The sequence below is a fragment of the Pholcus phalangioides genome, unplaced genomic scaffold, assembly GCF_987345545.1.
Source record: "Pholcus phalangioides strain wild (caught in Gottingen) unplaced genomic scaffold, Ppha-v1.0 ptg000010l_1, whole genome shotgun sequence".
Taxonomy (NCBI): Eukaryota; Metazoa; Arthropoda; class Arachnida; order Araneae; family Pholcidae; genus Pholcus; species Pholcus phalangioides.
In genome coordinates, this window is record NW_028301603.1 from 29,322,966 (window position 1) to 29,344,771 (window position 21,806).

Genomic DNA, 21,806 nt, shown 5'->3' on the forward strand with positions numbered 1-21,806 from the left:
ACAGTTCCAGAGCACTTGTGTGATCCCCAGCACATTTACAGATCATTTAAGTGACATGTGACAGTTCCACATCACTCAAGTTACCCACAGGACAGTTCTGGATCACTCAAGTGGCCCGCAGCTCATTCCCAAATCACTTATCACTTAAAAGATCTGTAAATATGCTGCAGGTCACTTGTTTTCAAATCAGTGAAGTGGCCCCCCGCACTGTCCAAAGGTCGACACTCTCGGTATAAATCATGGCCACCAACGGTTGAAATATCAAATTTATATTTTTAAAAACCCTTGTTCAACAAAACATAGGAGAAGGGGAAAAAAACCAGCTATTTCTCATATATTTAACAAGAAAGTTTTTATTCAGTTGCCAAATCAATTTACAATGGAACTTTACAACAATCCACACTAACTCTCAACTGCGATAAAAATTGACACACACAGCTCTAAATATATATTTATCATAAGGATCCATGTGTGGCAACATTCTTCCCACAAATTGCATTGAGAAGAAAAAACAATTATACAAATCGCAGAATTAAAAAGTAACACAACTACATTCTGTTTTCTGCTGTATCGACATAATAATGTAATCACAGTTAAGACAGAAACTAACAGGGACTCACGGTAAGTACCTTTTTTTGTTAAAAAATTGATTCCGCACATTTCATAATTGAAAAAAAAAAAAAAAAGCTAACTCATAACGATAACTTGATGTATCAAATGCAGAATTTAATGTCAGTATATAATAACAGCGATTACAGAAAAAACTGTTGTCTCAAGAAAACTTGAATTAATATAATTGGATTCGCAAAGCTTATGACTCGTCTTAAAATACTCAAAGACAGTAACTGCCACACAGCAATGGCTGAAAAATGTCTATTTTATTAATGATACTGTCTGAATAATGGAAGCGGAAATTGTAAGAACCTTAGATCAATTAAATGAGAAATCCTGACACTCCTCAAAAGGTACAAATCATAGTTTGTCATCTCAGATGGAAACTGCCTAAAATTTTTGTTCAGATTTCTTGTAGCATTTTTTCAATGCAGTGAACCTTAAGCGGTCGAATTTCATAGCGGGACGCTCGATATAGTAGTGACAAAATTGGCCTGAAAACCTGCTCAGATTTTCCAGACAGACTTGTGCAAAGAAAATTGATACATTCTAAACTTTAATATTCATAGCTATAACTGGCATTTGTCACCCTATAATGAAACCTTGTATCTTATCTATTACAGCTCATAGCTCGTACATATTTCACCTATAACAGCTTTTCAGGGAAGAAAATCGGCAATGGTTTGCTCTCGATAGAGAAAAATAGGAACCCCTTTCGTGTGTTATTCATCGGGATGTCCCATCCTTTTCTTCTTTTTTGCTCTTCCTGTCAAGTTGGGAATTTTTAATGTATGAGGTTTCATTATAAGGTGACGATAGAGATTTTTTTTTAAATATTGCAACATTAGCCAATAATTCTTCTAAATGAATAGTAGCTAATGCATGACATTAATCATAGAAAAAAAAAACAACTTCGGTGTGACAATACATGCAGTCAAACTCAGTTATAATGACATTCAAGAAACCACAAAACGGTCTAGTAGAAATCGGGGTTAGGTTTTGAAGATACGGTCAAACCTTTCTTGAAACTCTGTACCTCAAATACTCTGTACCTCTACTATATTGTTGATTAATATTACCAGCTATAGAAATCTTTACATTTACTGTACTAAATCAAATCCATTTTCATCACCAGATTCAAAAAACTACATACAAGGTGCAAGCCACAGTAACAGTAAAAAGAAAACACAGAAATTTCTTTTCTTCCCCATATAAATCTGGTTCTTTTCTGACAAGAATGCAATACTATCACGAATATCCTACCCATTGTGATGACAATCATAGGCGAATTCTATGATTGATGGGAGAGGGGAGAATGTTCGCTTTGAAACGTTTAGTGGCATAGGCAAAAAATCAAGGGAGAGAGGAGCTCCTCCTCCAGCCCCCAAAGAGCTTGCATCGGCTTATGTTCATCATAGCATAGGTGCGCAAAACTGATAAACATATTTGTATTACAAAGTTTTTGTAACAGCTGGCTGATGCAAAAATGTATTTTTTAGGAAAGAGAAAATTCAACTGCCCTTGCCGGGAATTGAACCCTCTCACTTGCTAGGTGAGCACCCTAGAACACTCTAAACTACAAAGGCAAAGAATATCTTTTCTTAGAGCTTGTGTGCATTGAACGGGACCGTACATGGACAGTCTGTCCTAATTCAGGCCAAAGCTCACAATTGCTGCCACTATCACCCCAGATGGTGACTCTTATACGACTTATCCCACTCCGTAACAGCTGGCTGGTGCGAAGATGTTTTTATTTTTTTCAGTTGAGGTTTCTCTTGGAAGAGTTGATCAACTTTGCCCAAGAATATGAAGAAGACACCAACGAATAAGGCAAATACACTAAAATACAAAAAAATCCTAATGCATTTTAACACCAATGAGTGTCGTCTTCAGAGGAAAAATATTCAACCACTAGTCACACTGACAGAGTTTCCCATTTGGGTTGAATACCAATGACCGAGTTTCACAATTGGTATTCAACCCAAGTGGGAAACTCGGTCAGCGTGACTAGTGGTTAAATATTTTTCCTCTGAAGACGACACCCATTGGTGTTAAAATGCAATAGGATTTTTTTGAATTTCATTGTATTTGCCTTAGTCATTGGTGTCTTAAGAATTTTCTCTTTTCTAAAAGTTCATCTTCGCATCAGCCAGCTGTTAAAAACCTTCGTATGGATATTAGAGAGTGACATCATCCTCGAATATTGGTATTATCATTGAACAAAACGAATGGGTTGGATCTTCAATGCAGGCCTAGCAATGGATCAAATCTGATGGTTCACTCGAATTCCAACAATTTTTAGGACAAGCTGGAGATGAAATTTCAGAACATTAGGGTGGGTCATAAAAATTACTAAAAAAACAATTGAATCTTGATATTTCATTTTTCGATTATGTGGAAATGGATGGACACCCCTCCCCCCCTCCCCGTTTACCAATACCAAAATTATTGCTGAATGTATGGCCGACTCAGGTAACAAAAACATGGGAGATGGTCCAGAGAAATTCAAAAAAAAAAAAAAAGGTATCAGTAAAGAATGCTAACGAAAATACATAGCTATTTTCTGAAGCAAACTGAGAAGGTAGGGCCCAGAACTATTTGCAGTTCTTGATAATATAGATGACACAATGCTCGTCTACCACCATAAAGGTTGCTGTTAGGTCTGTGGGTTCGATCTTGGGCCAACCATCAATAGGTGGCATCTTCATTTCCAATCCAACTCAATCTGTAGTAAATTACTACAAGGCGATACAACCGGAGTTGATGAGTGGTAGAATAGTAGAATAAATGACTGCGAAGGCTCAAACAGCAAAAAAACTGCATTAATCTAAGGTCACGGATTCTTTTAAATAAGATATGTACATAAAAATTGAAAACAGAACATTTGAATGCCTTTGCATATAGTTTATTGCACTATATGCAAAAGCGCAAACACACTGATTAATTTAATAAAAGAAATTTAATTAGTATGTAGCAAAATTTTATATTATAGTTTTTGTTAATCAAAATTTTTGGCATGTTTTTCCTTTCCCTTATGCAAAAAAAACTTTCTCAGAAAAACCTATCTAAAAAAAAAATTTTTTGGTCCTGTCAGTTTCGATTCAAGATAAAGAGGTTTGACTGCAATTGAGATATGGCATCACCTAATTAAACTTATTGTTCCATATAAGTGGTTCATGCTGAAAATGATCTGATAGAGTATTGAACGTGCAACTGTTTTGTTTCTTTTTGGCCAAAGCATAGACCAGAAATGAAATTTTTAGTTTAGATATAAAAAAAGTTTTGCATCTCAGATGACTACTATTTCTATTCTCAACTACATTACTACTACATACATTTACACACTATGAAAATGCACTGGAATTCGGATGCAAATTATCTGAAAATTTTTTTCTCCCTTCAAAAAATATATATAATTTTGTACAGTTCGAGAAATTGAAAAAATACAAGTACAACACGATATACAAATAGTCTCAAAATAAATTTTTAGTTACACACAAAGATATTCTATTATTGGTATTAAGGAAAAAAAAACACAAGCCTTGTGCGTTCCCCCTTTTATTTCTTCTACTGCAATAATAAATGGGAAGTGGAAAAAATAAAAAAATTTACACAATACCACATACACCTACAATTTCCCGATTAGAATACAAATACATTCACCACAAAGAGGCGAAAGATTAAAAAATTCAACTTTGAAATAAAAGTGTGAGGCGGTGAAGATTAAAAAGGTGCAGATTCTTTTCAAAATCTTAATCAACCATTGCACAACTGCGGATGGATTCCAAGTAAAGAAAACCATGCTCGTAAAATATATGCTGTTTGATGAAACACGCTTCCACGGGAACATGTTTCGAGGGGCTGAAATCTACTTACAATGAATGACGCCAGTCACGAAAGCTATCCAAATTTCTTGATTAACCATTGCACTTTTTTTTCTGCATTAAATTTCAATACACATGTCGATTGCACGAGCAATACTTCAGTAAAAAATTCTCCCGTTACATTGTGTAACACATTTCAAAGTCTGAATTTCCTTTTTTTTTCCAAATGCCATCTTTCTAACTGAAACATTCAGATACATTCTCAAAGCATGCGATCATAAAATCTCATCCAAATACTGTTAAAATAACTTACATCAGTAGTTCATTCCAAGACTGATGGTATAGGTTCAAGGGTAAATATTTTCTCTGGTAATGCCCTGCCCTTCTCAGAAGAAAGGAGGTAAATTCACAGATTGTTTTCATTCTTTCTTTTTTTTTTTAATGCATTTCTCTCATTGGAATTCATTTCAAAACGTCCTCCCAAAGCTCAATGAGAGCCGAGAATGAGGGGGATGAGTCTTGAGTGCACACACCACCACCCCCCCTCTTGTCAGCAAGAAAGTGGACAACTGTTTGCGAGAACCTCTGTTGCCAATGGCAAACTATAAAGAAGCCATACAGAAGTGTTTTTCAAGTACTTTACAAGGGGTCAGTGAGATCATCTTTTCTATCATTGTGACAATGACACATTTAGTGCTATGAAATTGTAATTTATTACTTCAATTTTTTATGTGAATCCAATTATTGAAAATGCATTTTGGATTTTTTGAGGGGAAGCGGGTCGCTCAAAATTGAGCTTTGATAAACAGGGGGTCCGCAATATCAAAAAAGTTGAGAAATACTGCCATACAGCTTGGTGTGAGCTCCTCTATTGGTCAATGGCATACTATAAAGATGGTAACTGTTTTGAGAGCCTCTGTCACTAATGGCTAACTATAAAGAGGCCATACAATAAGGAATTAATTTTTTATAGTGCCATCTATCAACCTGAATGACAGAATTAAATATTGAATTTTGCAGCACCATCTATTGGCAAGAAATTACTAGAACAGGAATTTAGGAACTTGATGACATAAATGTCAGTTTGATGAAAGTTGAGGGAACATGAGTCAGAATATTGCTTACTGTACAACAAAACTTTACTGGATCCTGAAAAATAGAATTGCAACGTGTTTCATCGTAAATCAAAAGCCAACATTAATTCGAAGCCAAACAGTGTATCTCAAAAATGATTAAGCAAATCATTTTTTGCATATCGCCGCCTGGCAGTCGAGTGGTTAGGGAACTAGCTTCTAACTGTGCAGGTCTAGGTTCGAATCCTAGTTCCGGCATGGATGTTTACTAACACTAACAAATTCCCTGGACGGATCATGCTGATCCCTTGGGAATACGTGTGGATCACGTTATTATAAAAAAAATAATAATTTTCATGAAAATTTCATAATGATTGATCCAATATCCAAATAATCAACACTTGGTGTTGGTTATGTCACATTGCCATCACTTTACAACTGAATGGAACTATATCTAGCGTTAGGATGATCAACAAAAAAAACCAACACTTCAGTCAGGACTTCGAACCAAGATCTGACGATCCAAAAGTCTGACACGCCAGACAGCAGACACCTATTCTTACTAAAAATTACTTATTAATGTTTTTTGTATCAATGGACTCATTGTAGGTTTCGATGGAAATTAACTAAAAGACAGTATTTTTGGTAATAAAACAGGGTACAATGAAGAAAATCGGTGAGAGCACATCCTGAAACAGCATGTGCATTTTAAACAGCTTTCATTATAACAGGTTATTTGTGGTTTAAAAATCTGCAGAGAAAATTTTCAACTACGACAGAGAAAAAAAAAATTCCTTCTCCCAACAATATTTTTTCCATCGTAATTCTCAAGAGCAAGGACAATCGCACGTGCTCTGGCAACTCTCGATAAAAACTAATACAACATATATATATACAAGCAGAAAGTTGCAATTTCATAGTTACACAAAAAAAAAATCACAATAAAAATCAAAAAATTTTAAATCTAAGCATCACTGGAGACATGTTGACACAAAACCGAGTAAACATAATAAATCATTATTAGATTAACTCATGTCTACTATGAGTGTGGCTATGATGAACAAGTAACGGAAAGATGCCATGCCAAGTGAATCATCAAAAATTTCATTCCGACATGGGAGATTTTTATTTTAACAAACCCTCAGAGTCTAGTCTCGATCCTCATCATCACTGGAAACTGCAGTAAAGCTCAGCTTTGTAAGAACATTTTTTACATCATAACAAATGACTCTATACAAGTTTCACAACTTCCTGAATGACTCCATGTAATTGGAGTAGTGCCGTATTTCTCAGGATGAGGTTCACAACACTTATGTTTTTTAAAATGTAATTTTAAAGGCTTGTGGCATTTACACCGATGGGGCTATTTACAGTAAGACCCAGATTAACCAAGTACTTTTCATAATTCATTAAAAAAAATTGACACAGTAAAACGACTCAAGTCCCCTTCAAATCCTTACAGTTGAAAAAACCTGGTTCACATAACGTCTACCATTTCAAAAAGGGGGGGGGGGCAATATTGATTTTTGGGACAAACGGACCGGGGGAGGTTAGAAATGACAGATATAACATAGGATATTATAGTCTCGCTTTATCAAGAAGGGATAATTCTATTTATTTTTTAAATTATTTTTGGAAGAGGGTGAAACAAATAAACTTTGCAAGATTATTAACACCTTAAACCTGTTGCTCACAAGCACTATGGTGCTGCTTGAAGTAATTAAGAGTGCTCGATGACAGAAGTCATTGAAATACTATTGCTCACGGTACTGCATGTAAAGCAGTGGTTCTCAAACTTTTGCCACTCGCGTCTCCCTTGCCATGACAACATTTACATTTTACAATGGAGAGGGTGGCAAAATCACATTTCCCCCCCTAAAGTTCATAGTTATGGCTACTGAATATTTTATTTTTATTCATAAAGACAACCACTATATATGCAACTCATACGCCCTCCAGCAATGTTTTTTTTCTCAGAGTAGCACAGTAAAATTTATGTATGGATCATACCCAGGAAAATATGAGGAAAAACGATGTTGAAGTAAAATTGCATGCTGAGAAATTTTCAGCAATGTGGTTGCTCACTCTGAGAAATACGGCTGTTTTCTCCTTTGATAATAACAAATAAAATTTCATACGCTTGTAACAAACTTTTCATTACAATGTACACCACACACGCACACAACTAATCATAATATCCACAATGAGAAAGATATATAGCACATTCCCAATTGAATTAACTTTTGCATAAAAGTAAAAATAAAAACTGCTTCTAAATAAACCATTGAGCGTCAAAATGATTTTAAAAACAAAAAATCCTAACACATGACAAGCATAAAACAAGGAGCAATTCAATCTGTGAAGCTCGTTTTTGTTTCCTAATTCAAAAAAAAAAAACACTTAAAAATTATTTTACAACCAAAAGCACACACACAATATCTTAAAATGGTTGGCAAAACACTCGAAAATAATAATAAAACGTTAAAACATTTTTAACAAATGCAAAAAAATATATATATTTACAAATTAAACATGTACATACGTGGACAAGCACACACACGCACACAGAGAATTCATGTACTCGGAACCCTTCGTGGTTCATCACCACGTATGCGCTCAGAACGGCGCGTACTAGATTTTGCTTCACGGCAAACCTGGCACACAAAGTCATCAGGTATGTTATTTCGCCTGATTTTTGCACAAGACATGTGGACCCAAGTTTGGCACTCTGTGCATTCGATCATAGGACGTCCGGCAAATGGCTTCATGCAATGGCACGTGATGAGATCCCAAGAATCATCATCTTAAAAGGAAATAAAAATTATTTAATGGTATTGCAAAAAGAACATTTAAGAAATTGATTGCACAAGCATCGTAATCGACACTAGTAAAACTGAGAAAAAAACTGAATCACATGAAATGGAGTTGTGCTTTGGTCAAAACCACTTAAATGTCATTGTATTTGTCAGAGTGTGCTGTTCTAATTCTTTAACTATCACTTGATGCACCTCGTCCATATTCCTCTGTAGAGGTTCTAATGAATTGGTACATGTTGGAATGTGTGTGGGTGTTGTGAACCTAACATGGTTTGTTTCTGCGTTATGCTTGTTATAGTGCTGCCACCTGCCATCTATTTTTCAAATTATGATAGAAGTGTAATGATTGAAGATTTGTACCGTCTAAGCCTGTTGCTCTCTGTGACGAGACTTTTTAATGGTGAGATAGGCTCACATTCACATGAAGTTGGGAACCACAGAAAACACAAACTTCAGCCAACCCCCTCGTCCCTGGCAACGGTGGGAATAGAACTCAAGTCTTCGCAATGTGAGTCCGTCATTATGACCACACGACCGACACTAAACATAACTGCATGATTTCAATGTTCATAAACAAAAAATAATTGATGATCAAAAAAATTCTCAATAACAAGAAACAGATCCTTACCAGCTTCTGCTTCATTTGGTCTATCTCCACTTCCATTCGAGCTAGCAAAACTACTGTTGCTCTCAGTAGAAAAACTCTGGGTTCTTTCCAAACTATCAGATGAGTACACGCTGCCATTTTCATCCTAGAAACAAAAAATATTTTGGAATAAATGAGAATGCAAACAATTTCTAACACATTAAATGTCATTTAAAGTGACTCCCCTTGATTCTTAAAAGTTATATATTAAGCTGCAGAAAAATAATTTTAGCAATCACCAGGGTTCGACAAGTGCCAGAGTAACTAGAAAACATGTATTGCTGCCGGAAATTTTCTATACACATTGAATATATATGATTACAGTCTATGATGGGTGACACAATTTTTTTTTTTTTTTTAATTTTTTTTTTTTTAATTTTTTTTTTTTTGATTTCATAACAATGTCTTGGAGTTTTGGAAGTTAAAAAAATTATTTAGGGGTCTTTTTCATTTAAAAAAATCATACTTTAGCTCTTAAGAAATTTGGATGGTGCTTAAAAATTGTTTTTTCATTTGTCAAACCTTGGTAATTACATCATATAATAAATCAAAAAGGCTGCGCCATTCCTATATAAAAAAAATTATACTGAAAAAAAAAATCAGATTTCTCTATAGGCTATTTGTTTAGAATAAAAGCTCATTAACAACTCTATTGCATTCTGAAACCAAATTTCAACAAAAAATGTTAAAAAAAAAGTTTTCACATGTCAAAAAATTCATTACTTTAGAGGAAAAATGAAACATATTCCATGAAAATGAATTTACACTAAAATATCAGAAAATACCAAAATATATAAAAACAATTATTAAATATCCAATCAATAATGAATATTCATAGAAACTATCTGCTATGTAGTATAAAAAAATTATTTACAGTAGGGCCCCAGAGTTTTTGGTTAACAAAAGTGCTTTCCAAAAACTCATTTTTGAAATAATCGACAAACATACAAAACTCTTTGTGTGACGACAAACTCACACAAAAATATATAAAACTAATGAGTCCTATCAAACTATAGGTCATGGTGAATCGCCATTTTGCTGGCCCTGTTAAATTGCAAGAACAGTACTTTACTTGGTGTATCTTCATGTTAAGACTACACAAATACTGGGCACACGATGACTAAAACATTTAGCACGTGTCCAAAATTATCCATGTATGATTACTAATTTGTAAAATCTGGGAACACAAAAATTTCAGAACAGAGGAAATTCAGTCTAAATCACGGAAAAGTAAGAAAGAAAAATATGCCCATTTCTTAAAAATTTGGCAAGCTCTTACTTTTTCATACATTTAATTTGTCAACTATGTACTCTAAAATTTAATACAGTAAAACCTCAATAAATCGTCACTCAAGTTATCGAAAAATTATGATGGCTTAAGCAAAATGCTGTCAGTTTTAATGTGCCAATTTGTTGAAATTGTTTGAATCTGAACTAATATAATATTTATCAAAATATGAATTAAAATTGCAATACGTATTAGCAAAATTTATAGATTACATGAGAAAAAAACTGAAATTTTTATCTTTTTGAGCATTTAGTATTCAACTTATTATGATAAAATACACTGTTACACTTACGATTTATAGCAGTACTGTATTTATTTTTTTAATTTAGACTAATCAGAGCAACTGTTAGAATGAATAAAGTTTCTTTACAACACAATTAATGCACATCAATTATTTTACATATGTATTCATGGCACATTCAATTTTAATGCTTTGAATTCTGCATCAGTAGTTCATGAGGTAAGTGGGAACACAGGATTTGAGAGGGGACCTGAGCAAGGCAAAGCAGACATTAGAAGGCCTTCTCAACTTGAGAGGAAATGTCTGATTTTTTAACGGAGATATTTTGTTCAAATTTTGAGCCCTAAACTGGTGGGGGCCCCATACAGGAATCAGGTCCAGCTCAAACAATACCTAGCATTTCAAGAACTGTTTTTTTATCAGCGAATGAACTTCCTCAGCATCACTTTTGCTATTTGAGCTGTTCTGTTTTGGTACATAAGGCATTTATGGTCAGTTTTGAACAAGTAGCAGTGCTGTTATCAAGCTCATTGTTTATAGGGAGCCATAGAAATTATGTCATCTTCCCTCACAAGCTGTTTTGAACCATTACTTATTGTATGAACAGAAATTCTTTGCTTTACTAACGAATCTCATTGAGCTAAAATTTCTCTTTTAAGGAAGTTTTCCCTACGAATTCATAATTAATGTACTGCCATCTGTTTGTAGGTAAAAATACCTAGTCGAGTAGAGTATTTAGCTTTAGAAAAACACAAGTAAAAAAAATAATTCTTTTCATTTGATAAAACTCTCAAAATTTCTCACAAACACTAAAAAATTCCATCCACCCCCATTTATCAATTTTAGCCAAAATTTTTCCCACAAGTTACCATTACCGACACCGATTCAGATGATTAATCTATTTACGGCACATACCAGTGTCCTTGAAAAGCTAGTATTTTATGCTCTAATAATTCAATGTCATTGCCAATTGGTTGAATAACTTGAATTTCATAATTTTTCACCAATCAGCAATGACGTTCCATTTTTAGTGCATAAAAATCCTAGCTCTAAGAGCTCTCATCAGAGGCAGGAACTGCAAAAACCAGCCTGAAATGGGATTGGAATAGCAAGGAGAAAATTTACTTTTCATCAAAAATTATGAAATATGAAAGATATTCCTTAAAATTTTGAAAATATGCTCTATTGCACAAAAAGAGCAAAATATGCAAAGACATAGAAATCCGAGCCCTAGTGATGACTTAACCCAAATTAGCAATGAGTAACAAAGAGTTCAATCAGAGGGAACATTATATATAAAAGCTGGATGGGGACCAAAGAAAAATGACAACTTAACCGAAATGATGACTTACTAAGGTCTTACTGTATTTTTAAATTTTTGCAGCAATTACAGTGATTTAAAGTGATCTCGAGGCCAACTTAATTACCATCATTTGTCTTTTTTGTTTTATTAAACTGTAAAATTTTAAAAATTCATATTATCCAAATTTTTGGCTATGCATGAACTGATGGGTCAAGTCCACATCAGCTCAGACAGTTGAGGCCCCAACCCATACTGTACCAGTGAAAATACCAAGCCAAATATTAATAATAAAAAAAGGAAATGCATAAAATTATGTCAGCATTCCCCTCAAAGGAATGCAGTGCAATACCAGATTCTCATATTTCATTTTGATTTTTAAAAAACTACAGTTGCTACATGGCTTGCAAATAAGGGAAATTATTTTATGATCAACTCATATTTGCAAATAGCAAAAACTAGTAACACATTAAACATCAGAGATTTTCTCCTTGAAAATAAAAAAAAAATGTTGGAGACTCACCAAATCATGATTTATGCCATCATGATGATGATCTCATATACAAGCTGCTGAAAACCCACGAGTTGCTGTCTCAGCAATAGCAGCATATCATTCATTCTCATTCATGCAATTCGCTGAGAAACTTTGATGCAACACATACACACACTATCATTAATAGGCATCATACATGAAGAAAGTAGACGAAATAAAAACATAACACACACATACTCTGAGAAAAATTTTTAGCACATCCAATTTTTCATACAAAGCAACATTTTTTAATATTGTAACTTCCTACAATAAAGCCACAGCTTACATAGCTTAAGTTAATTTTTGGTTCGTGTAACTAATTCAAAACAGTTTTGTTTAATATATAGCCATATTACGGTAAATGTAATAAATCAGAAATTATGCATAATCATCAGATTTATCACATATACAGTAACATATGCATAAGTTCTGATTGGTCAAAGTGTAAACGCACAAAAGATAGAAGTGGAGAGAGAGAAACTTTATGAAAAACCATTTCAAGAATGAAATTGTCTGTCTTCTTTCAAAAAGAACGAAATCAGATGTCCAAAATTAAGACACTTTTTCTTTCTTTAAAACAGAGCACAACTCAGGTCTGTCGCCAGGGGCAATTTACAACCAAATAAGTCTGGGCTGTAACTAGAGGGGGGCACGGGGAGCAACTGCCCCGGGCAGCAAATTTTAGAGAGCAGTAGCTTTAGGTGGGAACAAAGAAAACATTATAAAATTATCTAATTTTAAAGTTGTGGGGGGCGGCAAAAATCCTAGTTATGGCCATGGAGTAAGTAGTGCCAGATGTGTGCATGTGTATCTAGCACTTTACTTAAATTTTAGTGCTGCCATCTATTTTTTCAAACTATGAGTGAAATGTAATCAATGAAATGTTTGTTACCATTGTAGAACTATTGCTCTCTGTCTCGAGACTTTTTAAGGTGGATATTGACTCACATTCACGCCCCAAAGTTGGGAATCGCAGAAAACCAACTTCAGCCAACCACCACTGCCCCGCCAGTAGAGTTCAAATCTGGGTCTTCACGATGGGACTCCTTCACCCCCACCACACGACTGGCACGGGGCCAAACATGGGAGATTGCTTGATATTAGACCTTCAAACTCATTTATCGTGTGTATTGTCTATACATCTTCCTATTAATACAGGGTTCCCAGCAAAATCTGCTTGATATAATTTCCCTGACCAAAACTCCAGAAGAAATATTCAAAATCTTAACCTTGCAAATTTTGAATTTGTTTTTTTTCCTTCCATCGAACTTTTTATATTTGCACATTTCCCAGACTTTTTCCAAATATTTTACAGTTTCAGAGTTCCCCTGATATTTTTCATTTCCCTGACTTCGCAGATCGATGGGGATTGTATGGTAGAACTAATATCATTCTATTTTCTGCATATCAATATTTTTTTTTCATTTAAATCAGCGTAAAAATGGGAACAATTAATATATAAGTTGCGTGCCGAGTATTGAACTGGCGGCGGTGAGAACTGTTGATAGCAATGTTAACGTTTAAATTCATTTACATTAAAGCTATTGTTTTGTTAGCCCTTTTTTTATACTTTAATGAAAATTACACACAGCATGGTGGCATTTCTATGAAAATTTTATTTTTTCCTCAACTTATTTTCCTGTATTGCTGCTTACAGACTACAAAGTATGGCAGTTCTTTCTTTAACATTTTATGTATGCTGAATCATATTTTCTTAAAGAGCTCTCATTTGCAGAATAAATTCCCTTTAACTCTGGGAAATCAATTTTAAAAACGAGCATATGTCAATAAACTAAATTTTAAATACAGTGAAACCTCGCTACAAGCATACTCGATATAACGATAAATCCCTCTACAACAATATTTTTTCTTGGTCCGCAGAGTACTGTTATATTGAGGTTTCACTGCAATTGATTTACAATTGAACTTTTCTCAAAATCTCAGTTAAATACATTTATTATCTATACATTTTCTATTAGAACCGAATGGGGCACCCAAACACAGTTTTGCTACAGAATACAAATAAATTTATTGTTGATATTATCCGTAAAAAAACATATTAATCAGACAATTTCTCTTTTTGTTTTAAAAAAACTGCTCGATAAAATCTCATTGTGATAAATTTTTCTAGAACACCAAATAAAATATTTACATGAAATGAAAGAGCCCCAATGGGTGTTGCGAACTTACCTCTTTGATAGGGGTGTACTTCTCGTACTTTAAAATCAAGTCACAGAACATCAGAAACTGATTGCTGCTTGTCCTCTGCTGTTTAACAGGCGGCTCCTCTAACTGCAAACGGAAATCGCAATTAGCATGGACCTTATAAATTTAATCATAAAGAAAACTCACTCAGTGCAATATAGTCTAACACAGTGGACTGTTACAGCCCACTGTGAAATACAGCGTATTTCTTTTGTCTGAGCTAGTAATCACATGTAGAAAATTTTAGGCGCCATACCTATTTTTTAATTACCATGGTGACCTGAGATTTTTTAGGCCGTAGAGGCAACTAGAAATAAAAAATAAATTTCTTTTCTTTCAATTTTACTCCAGGTTTAAAGCATTGAATAATAGTTATTTAATGTTTCACAAAGTGAAAATCAAATGTCTTTTTTACCTGATCAGTGTATAAAAATCTGTCAATAAAATTCAATTTTTTTTTCTTTTTTGACTCATGAAGCCACTTTTTTTAAATTTGTCTATAGAATTCACAGATTTATTTTATGGTCCTGGAGCAGCCACAAAGCCCATAACCTACTAATATCAAAAATGATACGTTGGCTTTTAATTTCAAATGTTCATTGCCAATGAAAAATGCACAGAGACACACAATTTTGTGTGTCAATAGCATTTTTTTTCCACCATAGCACCTTGGATTTGTCAAGCCCTGGAAGCAACTGCATATACAATAAATTTATTTTCTTTTTTCAATTTTACACTAGTTTAAGCCATTGAACAATTGCTATTTCTCATTCGACTGTCACATTGTGAAACGTCTTCCTACTTGAATTAATATGGTACTGTCCTTATATGGCATCTCCAAATGTGAAGAAATCTGCGATTTATCTCTGAATGGCAGCAAGATGTGGAATATCTAATGCTAATCAACTGCTTTACCTTGTTTATCACATTATTTAGTCTTCTTTATTTCCTTATATAGAGCACACTGCTTAATGCAATATTTAAGCTTTTTGCTAACACACTTTTGATAAATGTAAAGAAATAGATGTATTGTTCGTTGTTGTATTTTATATAATAAGAATTAAGTATTTTCAAATGAAAGTGTGTTTTTCAATACTTTGCAAAAAAAATACAAAAACGGAAACATCTCACCTGTTAACACAAGCAAGATTGCCAGTGCAAAGGTGGTTTCATTTTTTTTTCAAATCCAACTGACTTTTTTTTTTTCTCAAAAACATGGGGTGGGGGGGAATATAATATCTGTATCACCTTTGTAATGGATATATATGGGAGGGGAGTTTCATATCTTTTCTCCCATAATCCTTTCAGCAGTGAACGGAGAAAAGCTTTCAGGCATTTTGAGTTTCAGCAAGATTCCCTACTGCTAAATACGGCAATATCCAACCAGTGGAATACAGTGGGAATGGAAGGCGCCATCTATTGGTGGTCACCCCAGGTTCAGTAGGTAATTAACTCATTTCTGATGTTCCTACTGGATTCAAACTCGTGGACCTTAGTGAAAGACGAGCATCTTACCACTGCACCACTCGGGCTTCGCCAAAATACTGAAGTTTTTCGTTTCCTATATAATAAGTGGCTTTCAAGCAGGCCTGTAGCCAGAAATTCCATTCGGAGGGGGAGCCCACTTGTATTTTGGGAGGGGGATCTAAGTGATCAAACAAAAATTTGGCAATCTTTCCCCCCTCCCTTCCCTCCTTTTTTCAGTCATATTCTCACATTTCGGGGGAGGGGGGAGAACCAGACCCCCAAATCCCCCACTACAGGCCTTGCTTTAAATGTTCTCAGGTTAAGCATTTTGTTTTCAGAAAAGTATCAAACCCCTACTGACAAGTAGTGCTTCTGTATTTTCTACTCCAATTTTCTTATAATAGCAAAAAACAATCTGGTAGCATAAAAATCAGAAAAATTTAATTATATATAGAGAATAAGAAAGATATTTGAGAATAATTTAGAAATAAGTGATCTCAACCATTTTGAATGTTCCAAACACAGCATTGAACAAAGCAATGAGAAGATCTACTTTCATCTCATGGGTGTACAATACAAAACATTTAAATATTTTATAACCAGGAGTGTCACTGGCCTGGTTTTTCAATACCGCAATCAATTGCGATTCAAGAAAATATGATTTAGTAATTTGTATAATTCTCATTTGAAATTTATAAGCAGAAGCTTGTTTTTTTCGAACGTCAAAACAATCCTATACAAGACAGACAGGACTCGACAAATCCCAGGTTCCAAGTCAACATGGCAACTAAAAAAATTGGTATTTGGCACCCAAAATTTTCTTTGTATAGTTACTAAATTAGCAGCACAAAATGGTTCAAATTTATAGCAACATATCCGTGTCAACATGAAAGAGTCAGTAGACCCTGGAAAAGTCAAAAGAAGCATTATTTTGAACCGTTTTGTCCGGGTGAAAAACATTTTCGGCGCCTAAAAACTTTTTTGTGCCGCTTAGATTTTTTTGCAATTTGTTCAGCAATGATATAAGGCTTAGCTGCCTGATTTTTTTTCCATTGCTGATTTGGGGCCGTTTTAATAACCATCTAGAACCAAATATTTGAATATATGAAAGTAAAACATCAAGAAAATGAGTCAATATTCAAGCTGAAAAAAAGTATTCTAGATGTATTCAGCTTGACTCTAAATTTTGGCAATAAATACAATGAACTATGTATTATAAAAATGTACTTACATTACAATCATCCCAGTTGTTATTTCGATCTAAAAATGGGGGGAAAAATAATTTTATATTACTAATCTCATTATCATTCAAACAAAAGAAACTGACAGAAAAAAAATACAATATGCATCTTATATATACATGCTCTTAAAAAGGTGGAGGGAGAACAGTCTTTGGATCAAGGACAAATCACTGGCCCCCAAATGGTGAGTAGTGTTGTGCTCTGTGAGACCAAGATAAAGGAGGGGAGAAGGGGAACATAACAATGTTTATCCTCAGCATTTACATGAAGATAACGTGATGCCTATTGCGATGGGCATCACTGGGTCTTAAATTGAGGTAGTAAACTTCTTCCTTTCAGCATTTTGTTGTCATGCTTTTATGCTTGAAATTTTAGCTATATCTCCATTGGAAACTGATTCTATGACAAAGAATTTTCAAAATATAATTGGAAAGATCAGCAAAACATTTTAGCAGTTATGTGTAATGTACAGGATGCTCCAAAAGTACATAACTTGTTTAAAAGAATCTATACAAAATCAATAAACTGTCATCTTAGCGATGTTTGCAATGTCATGATCGAGCATTGCTTTTGGGGTATTAAAAAAAATTGTACAAAATTTTATGCATTGCTTGTACCTCAAAACATGTAAACAAAAGTAAAATTTCGGCATAAACTGTAACAGTACACATTTGAGTTTGAACCTGTTTTCACCAAGCATTACACTTTGATGGATATACCATCTTTGTAGGCCAAGCAATTCGTATCTTCACTTTACTTTTATTTCAGTTCATGCATTTGCTAATATTATCTGCAGTATCCATAGTATGTAATGAAGTATTGATTCTTTGTATGATTCATCTCTTAATTTTAACCAATTATAACTCATGGAGTGCAATCTATAATGAATGAATTTTGCATGAAATGTTAAGCATTTTTGAACCCTTTTTTTTTCATTTTTGAGAAAAAATTGTTTACTTTACTGCCACACTGCCCTTTCATAAGCTCATTGATATTATACAAATATATGAATTATGAAATGTATCACTGACGTTTGGCTCATCCTGTATAACCGAATCAGATGCATCAGATATTGACATGTTAGAAAGTGATGACACCCAACAGAAATTTCAAATCAATAAACTCATGGCTCTTTCATTCCGAATCCCCAAACTCTCCAATGCAGAATATGTATATGAGCCTCGGTATATGAGCAGCATCAGTAAAAATTACCACAAAACTCCCATCTAGATCAAATGTATCAAATTCACAGTTTAAATTCCACATAAAAAACACTTCTTTCTTATTTTTTCTGCAATTATTTTCTCCTTTACCACTGCTTTGTCACCCTTATTGCAACTGCACAGCCCTAGATCTACCCTTCAGGGTTTAAGCTAGATAAAAAAATTCCTTTAGCAAAAAAGCAAAAATGGGGAAAAGCATAGCAAAATACTACAATGGTAATGATTGAAGGTTGGATGTCTACTTGTTTTTCCAATTCCAGTACATATTTATATGAAAGTGGCTACTACTATTTCTTTGGCATTCTAAGATTTTCTTAAACCCTGCCATCCTTGCTATGTCAGTGATTCCCAAAATGCAGTAAACGGCTCCAGGGTTTCACAAGTGGGGTGCACATTCAAAATGTTCATGCTTAAATCTTTATAATTCATGCAGTTTCAATGCAAAATGTGCTCCAAAACTGCTTCTTTTGAGTACTTATAGTATGGATTGTTACAATTTCACATGAAGTCAGAAATTTTTCCCTCAGAAATACTGAACTTCTTAACAACGGCAGCTTCTCAATAATGCAAAGATGCTGCCACACGCATCAAATACCCGGAATTTCAGAAAAGGACACTCAAAGATTCTGTTCTCTAGTAGTAGACAATGAAAGTAAAAGAACCTAGTTATTTAGCTGGTAAATTAATTTTTTTTTCGTTGAACCTTTGGATTGAACATGTTTTAAGAAATGATTTGATGATTCACAGGGATACCAGTGAATGATGGTTGGGGGGGGGGGGGAGAGAAACCACACTTTAATTTTTTTGAGAGGTAATCACTTTTACTACAAAAAAAACCCCACATTTGGCCAATAACCTGGGCCCCAGTACCCAGGTAAATTTGAGTCCAGTGGCATCTCTGACAATGGCATAGCTGCCAACTTTAGAGAATGGTTATTAAGGAGGTTTTCGCAAGGATTCAAATTCCATACAAAAATAAATACCTCGATATAACAGTACTCTGCAGTTTGACTGTCTCTGTCATAACTACTCTCAAATCAAATCTCACCAACAAAAAAAATTGTAATCTGACCCAAATCGGAACATATGGTCAAAGCAGATACAAGTCAACTGGCCAATGTGAGATGTTGAAAGCCCAACTTGACACTTGTTATTTGGAAAATCCCCCCCCCCTGGAAAATGAAATATTTCTTGTAATTTGACACAATGGCAATAATTTACATTACACTTGAGACATCATAAAGGTGACATTCATCTCAAGGGATAAAAACAAATGTTTTTTCTCCAAGTAAATTCTTGAGGGGAAATAATTATTCTCTCACAAAACCAGGGATTTTCCAATCATGGCCGGAATTTGGGAGACATAAGAATTTTTCGGGAGTCCGGGAAATGGAGTAGGTTCGGAAGACTTGGTAGCTATGTAATGGATATATTTCCTCAGTTCCGTTATTAGGAGGTTTCACTGTACATGTAATTAACAATCACTGATATCAATCACTGGCCTATGAATATGAAACAGCATAATTCTACTATCTACTCAAGTAGGCCTATATATAAAATAAAATCCTATAATCAAAAATTCATGATATGAATAGAGAAGGTTTTTAATGAAAATGTTTCAATTGCTCCAACATGTTAATTCTACTCAAATATAAACTTATCAAATATTTATATTTGAATAGAAATGGCATGAGAAAATACTTCTTTCCATTGGAAGTGGGGATGGGATCAACCAGGCCCAGAATTTCACTGACACTCCATACTAAATTTAGTGTTCAAAAACAAAATAATAATACTGATCCAACTGAAGCCTTGCAAGCCCCATGCCCTCCCTTGTGTAAGGATCAATGACTTCTTGACATCAAGCTTTGATAAAATCCTACAGTGGAGCAAATTTACCTTTACATTACCACACATTCTTTTTTGGATAAGGGTTAGCAACAGCAAGACCCTACCACTCATGAAAATGAATAAAAAAGAATAATTTTTTATCCAAATAAGGCTAGCGAGACCAAAATCTTTACATTATCGAATCAAGATTCTAACTTGGACAACTGATTTTTGTTTTTATGCCAACTCACACATGCTGGCATTGGGGAAGTCAGTTGGGTTTACCTAAATCCTGATTTCATGGGCAGCTATTAAGGAAATGTCAATATGCTAATTCTAGTCACATATAAACTTTTGTATTTAAAAAAATCATGAGAAAATACTTCTTCCCATGAGAACTGCCCCCCCCCCCAGACTGATAATTTTACTGGTCCTCCACAGTAAAGTTTATAGTGTAAAAAAAACGAAGTAATATTAATCCCACTGAAGCCCCGTATAAGCCCTCACACCCTCAATTGTGTGGGGATCAATGACTTTTTGACATCAAACTTTGGTATATGCCTATATAGTGGGACGTTTCTTTGCTCTGCCACATTGTTTTTCATGGATAAGGGTTAACAACAGCAAGACCCTAAAGCTGATAAAAAACCATTAAAAACATTAAATTTTTTTCAACAAATAAGGCTGGCGAGAAAAAGCCATCAACTTCACATTCCCAAATCAAGATTCGAACTTCAACGACTCCAAATGTTTGAAATATGCCAACTCACGTACTTTGGCACGCGGGAATCTGAGGTTTACCTAAAGCCCGATTCATCGGCGAGCTATCGGGAAAATAGATTCCCCTCACTTCGGAAAACGAACCCGAAACCTTTTAACACGATAAAATTTATTGATATCGGATCATTTAGTCTAACTTTTGACATACAAATGTATGTAAGTCGAGAGCTCTAAGCTTCTTGTCGTAATATGAAGCTTTAGTTCTTCGCAAGTACTTTAGATCTGTACAAATGAAACTATTCAAGTATATAATATACTGAACAGAGTAAGAATCTAATGCTGAATTAAGAGATAGATTTATAATACTTAATATATCAGATGTGGAAACACAGCTCACCTTCATAATACCCATCCACAGAATCCAACGGTCGTAAACGCTTCAACATTTTAAGATTCGCTCTAGGGATAATAAAAAAACAACTACAAAGTCTTAATCAATGTCACTTTGACTCCGATAAAAACCACTTTGGGATCAATTAATTCAATCACCGGTCATCAAGTAAAGAAACTCATCAATTAGTCGTAGAGGTGATAACTTATAATATCAACATTACTGAGAAAGAGACATCGAAACGCTGCTGTCATCAATCACCTACTAAATGCTACTGAGAAATGATTGATGCCACCGTTAGGTACGAAAGAATCTGCGGGAATTGGGAGGAGGCCCTTCATGGACAGGGAGGACAGTCGTATTGTCGTCTGGCATCAACATAGTTTATTATAGTAAC

At 34.4% G+C, this 21,806-nt stretch overlaps 1 protein-coding gene across 1 annotated transcript; it reads right to left on the reverse strand.

The window, feature by feature from the left end:
• Positions 1-335: 335 nt before the first annotated feature.
• On the reverse strand, positions 336-21,687 carry LOC149081245 (uncharacterized). Its single transcript, XM_089238078.1, has 5 exons — positions 21,416-21,687; positions 17,236-17,264; positions 14,523-14,624; positions 8,954-9,077; positions 336-8,312 (listed from the first exon to the last, which is right to left on the reverse strand). Exons 1-5 carry the CDS (start codon positions 21,462-21,464, stop codon positions 8,083-8,085), a joined length of 534 nt encoding a protein of 177 aa, XP_089094204.1. The 5' UTR covers positions 21,465-21,687; the 3' UTR covers positions 336-8,082.
• Positions 21,688-21,806: the final 119 nt, after the last annotated feature.

Coding starts and splice junctions, on each gene's coding strand:
- LOC149081245 (XM_089238078.1), bottom strand. CDS start 21,464: ATGTTGAAGCGTTTACGACCGTTGGATTCTGTGGATGGGTATTATGAA. Junction 17,265..21,415: donor TGTGGATGGGTATTATGAAG/GTGAGCTGTGTT, acceptor CCCCATTTTTAG/ATCGAAATAACAACTGGGAT. Junction 14,625..17,235: donor ACAACTGGGATGATTGTAAT/GTAAGTACATTT, acceptor TTCCGTTTGCAG/TTAGAGGAGCCGCCTGTTAA.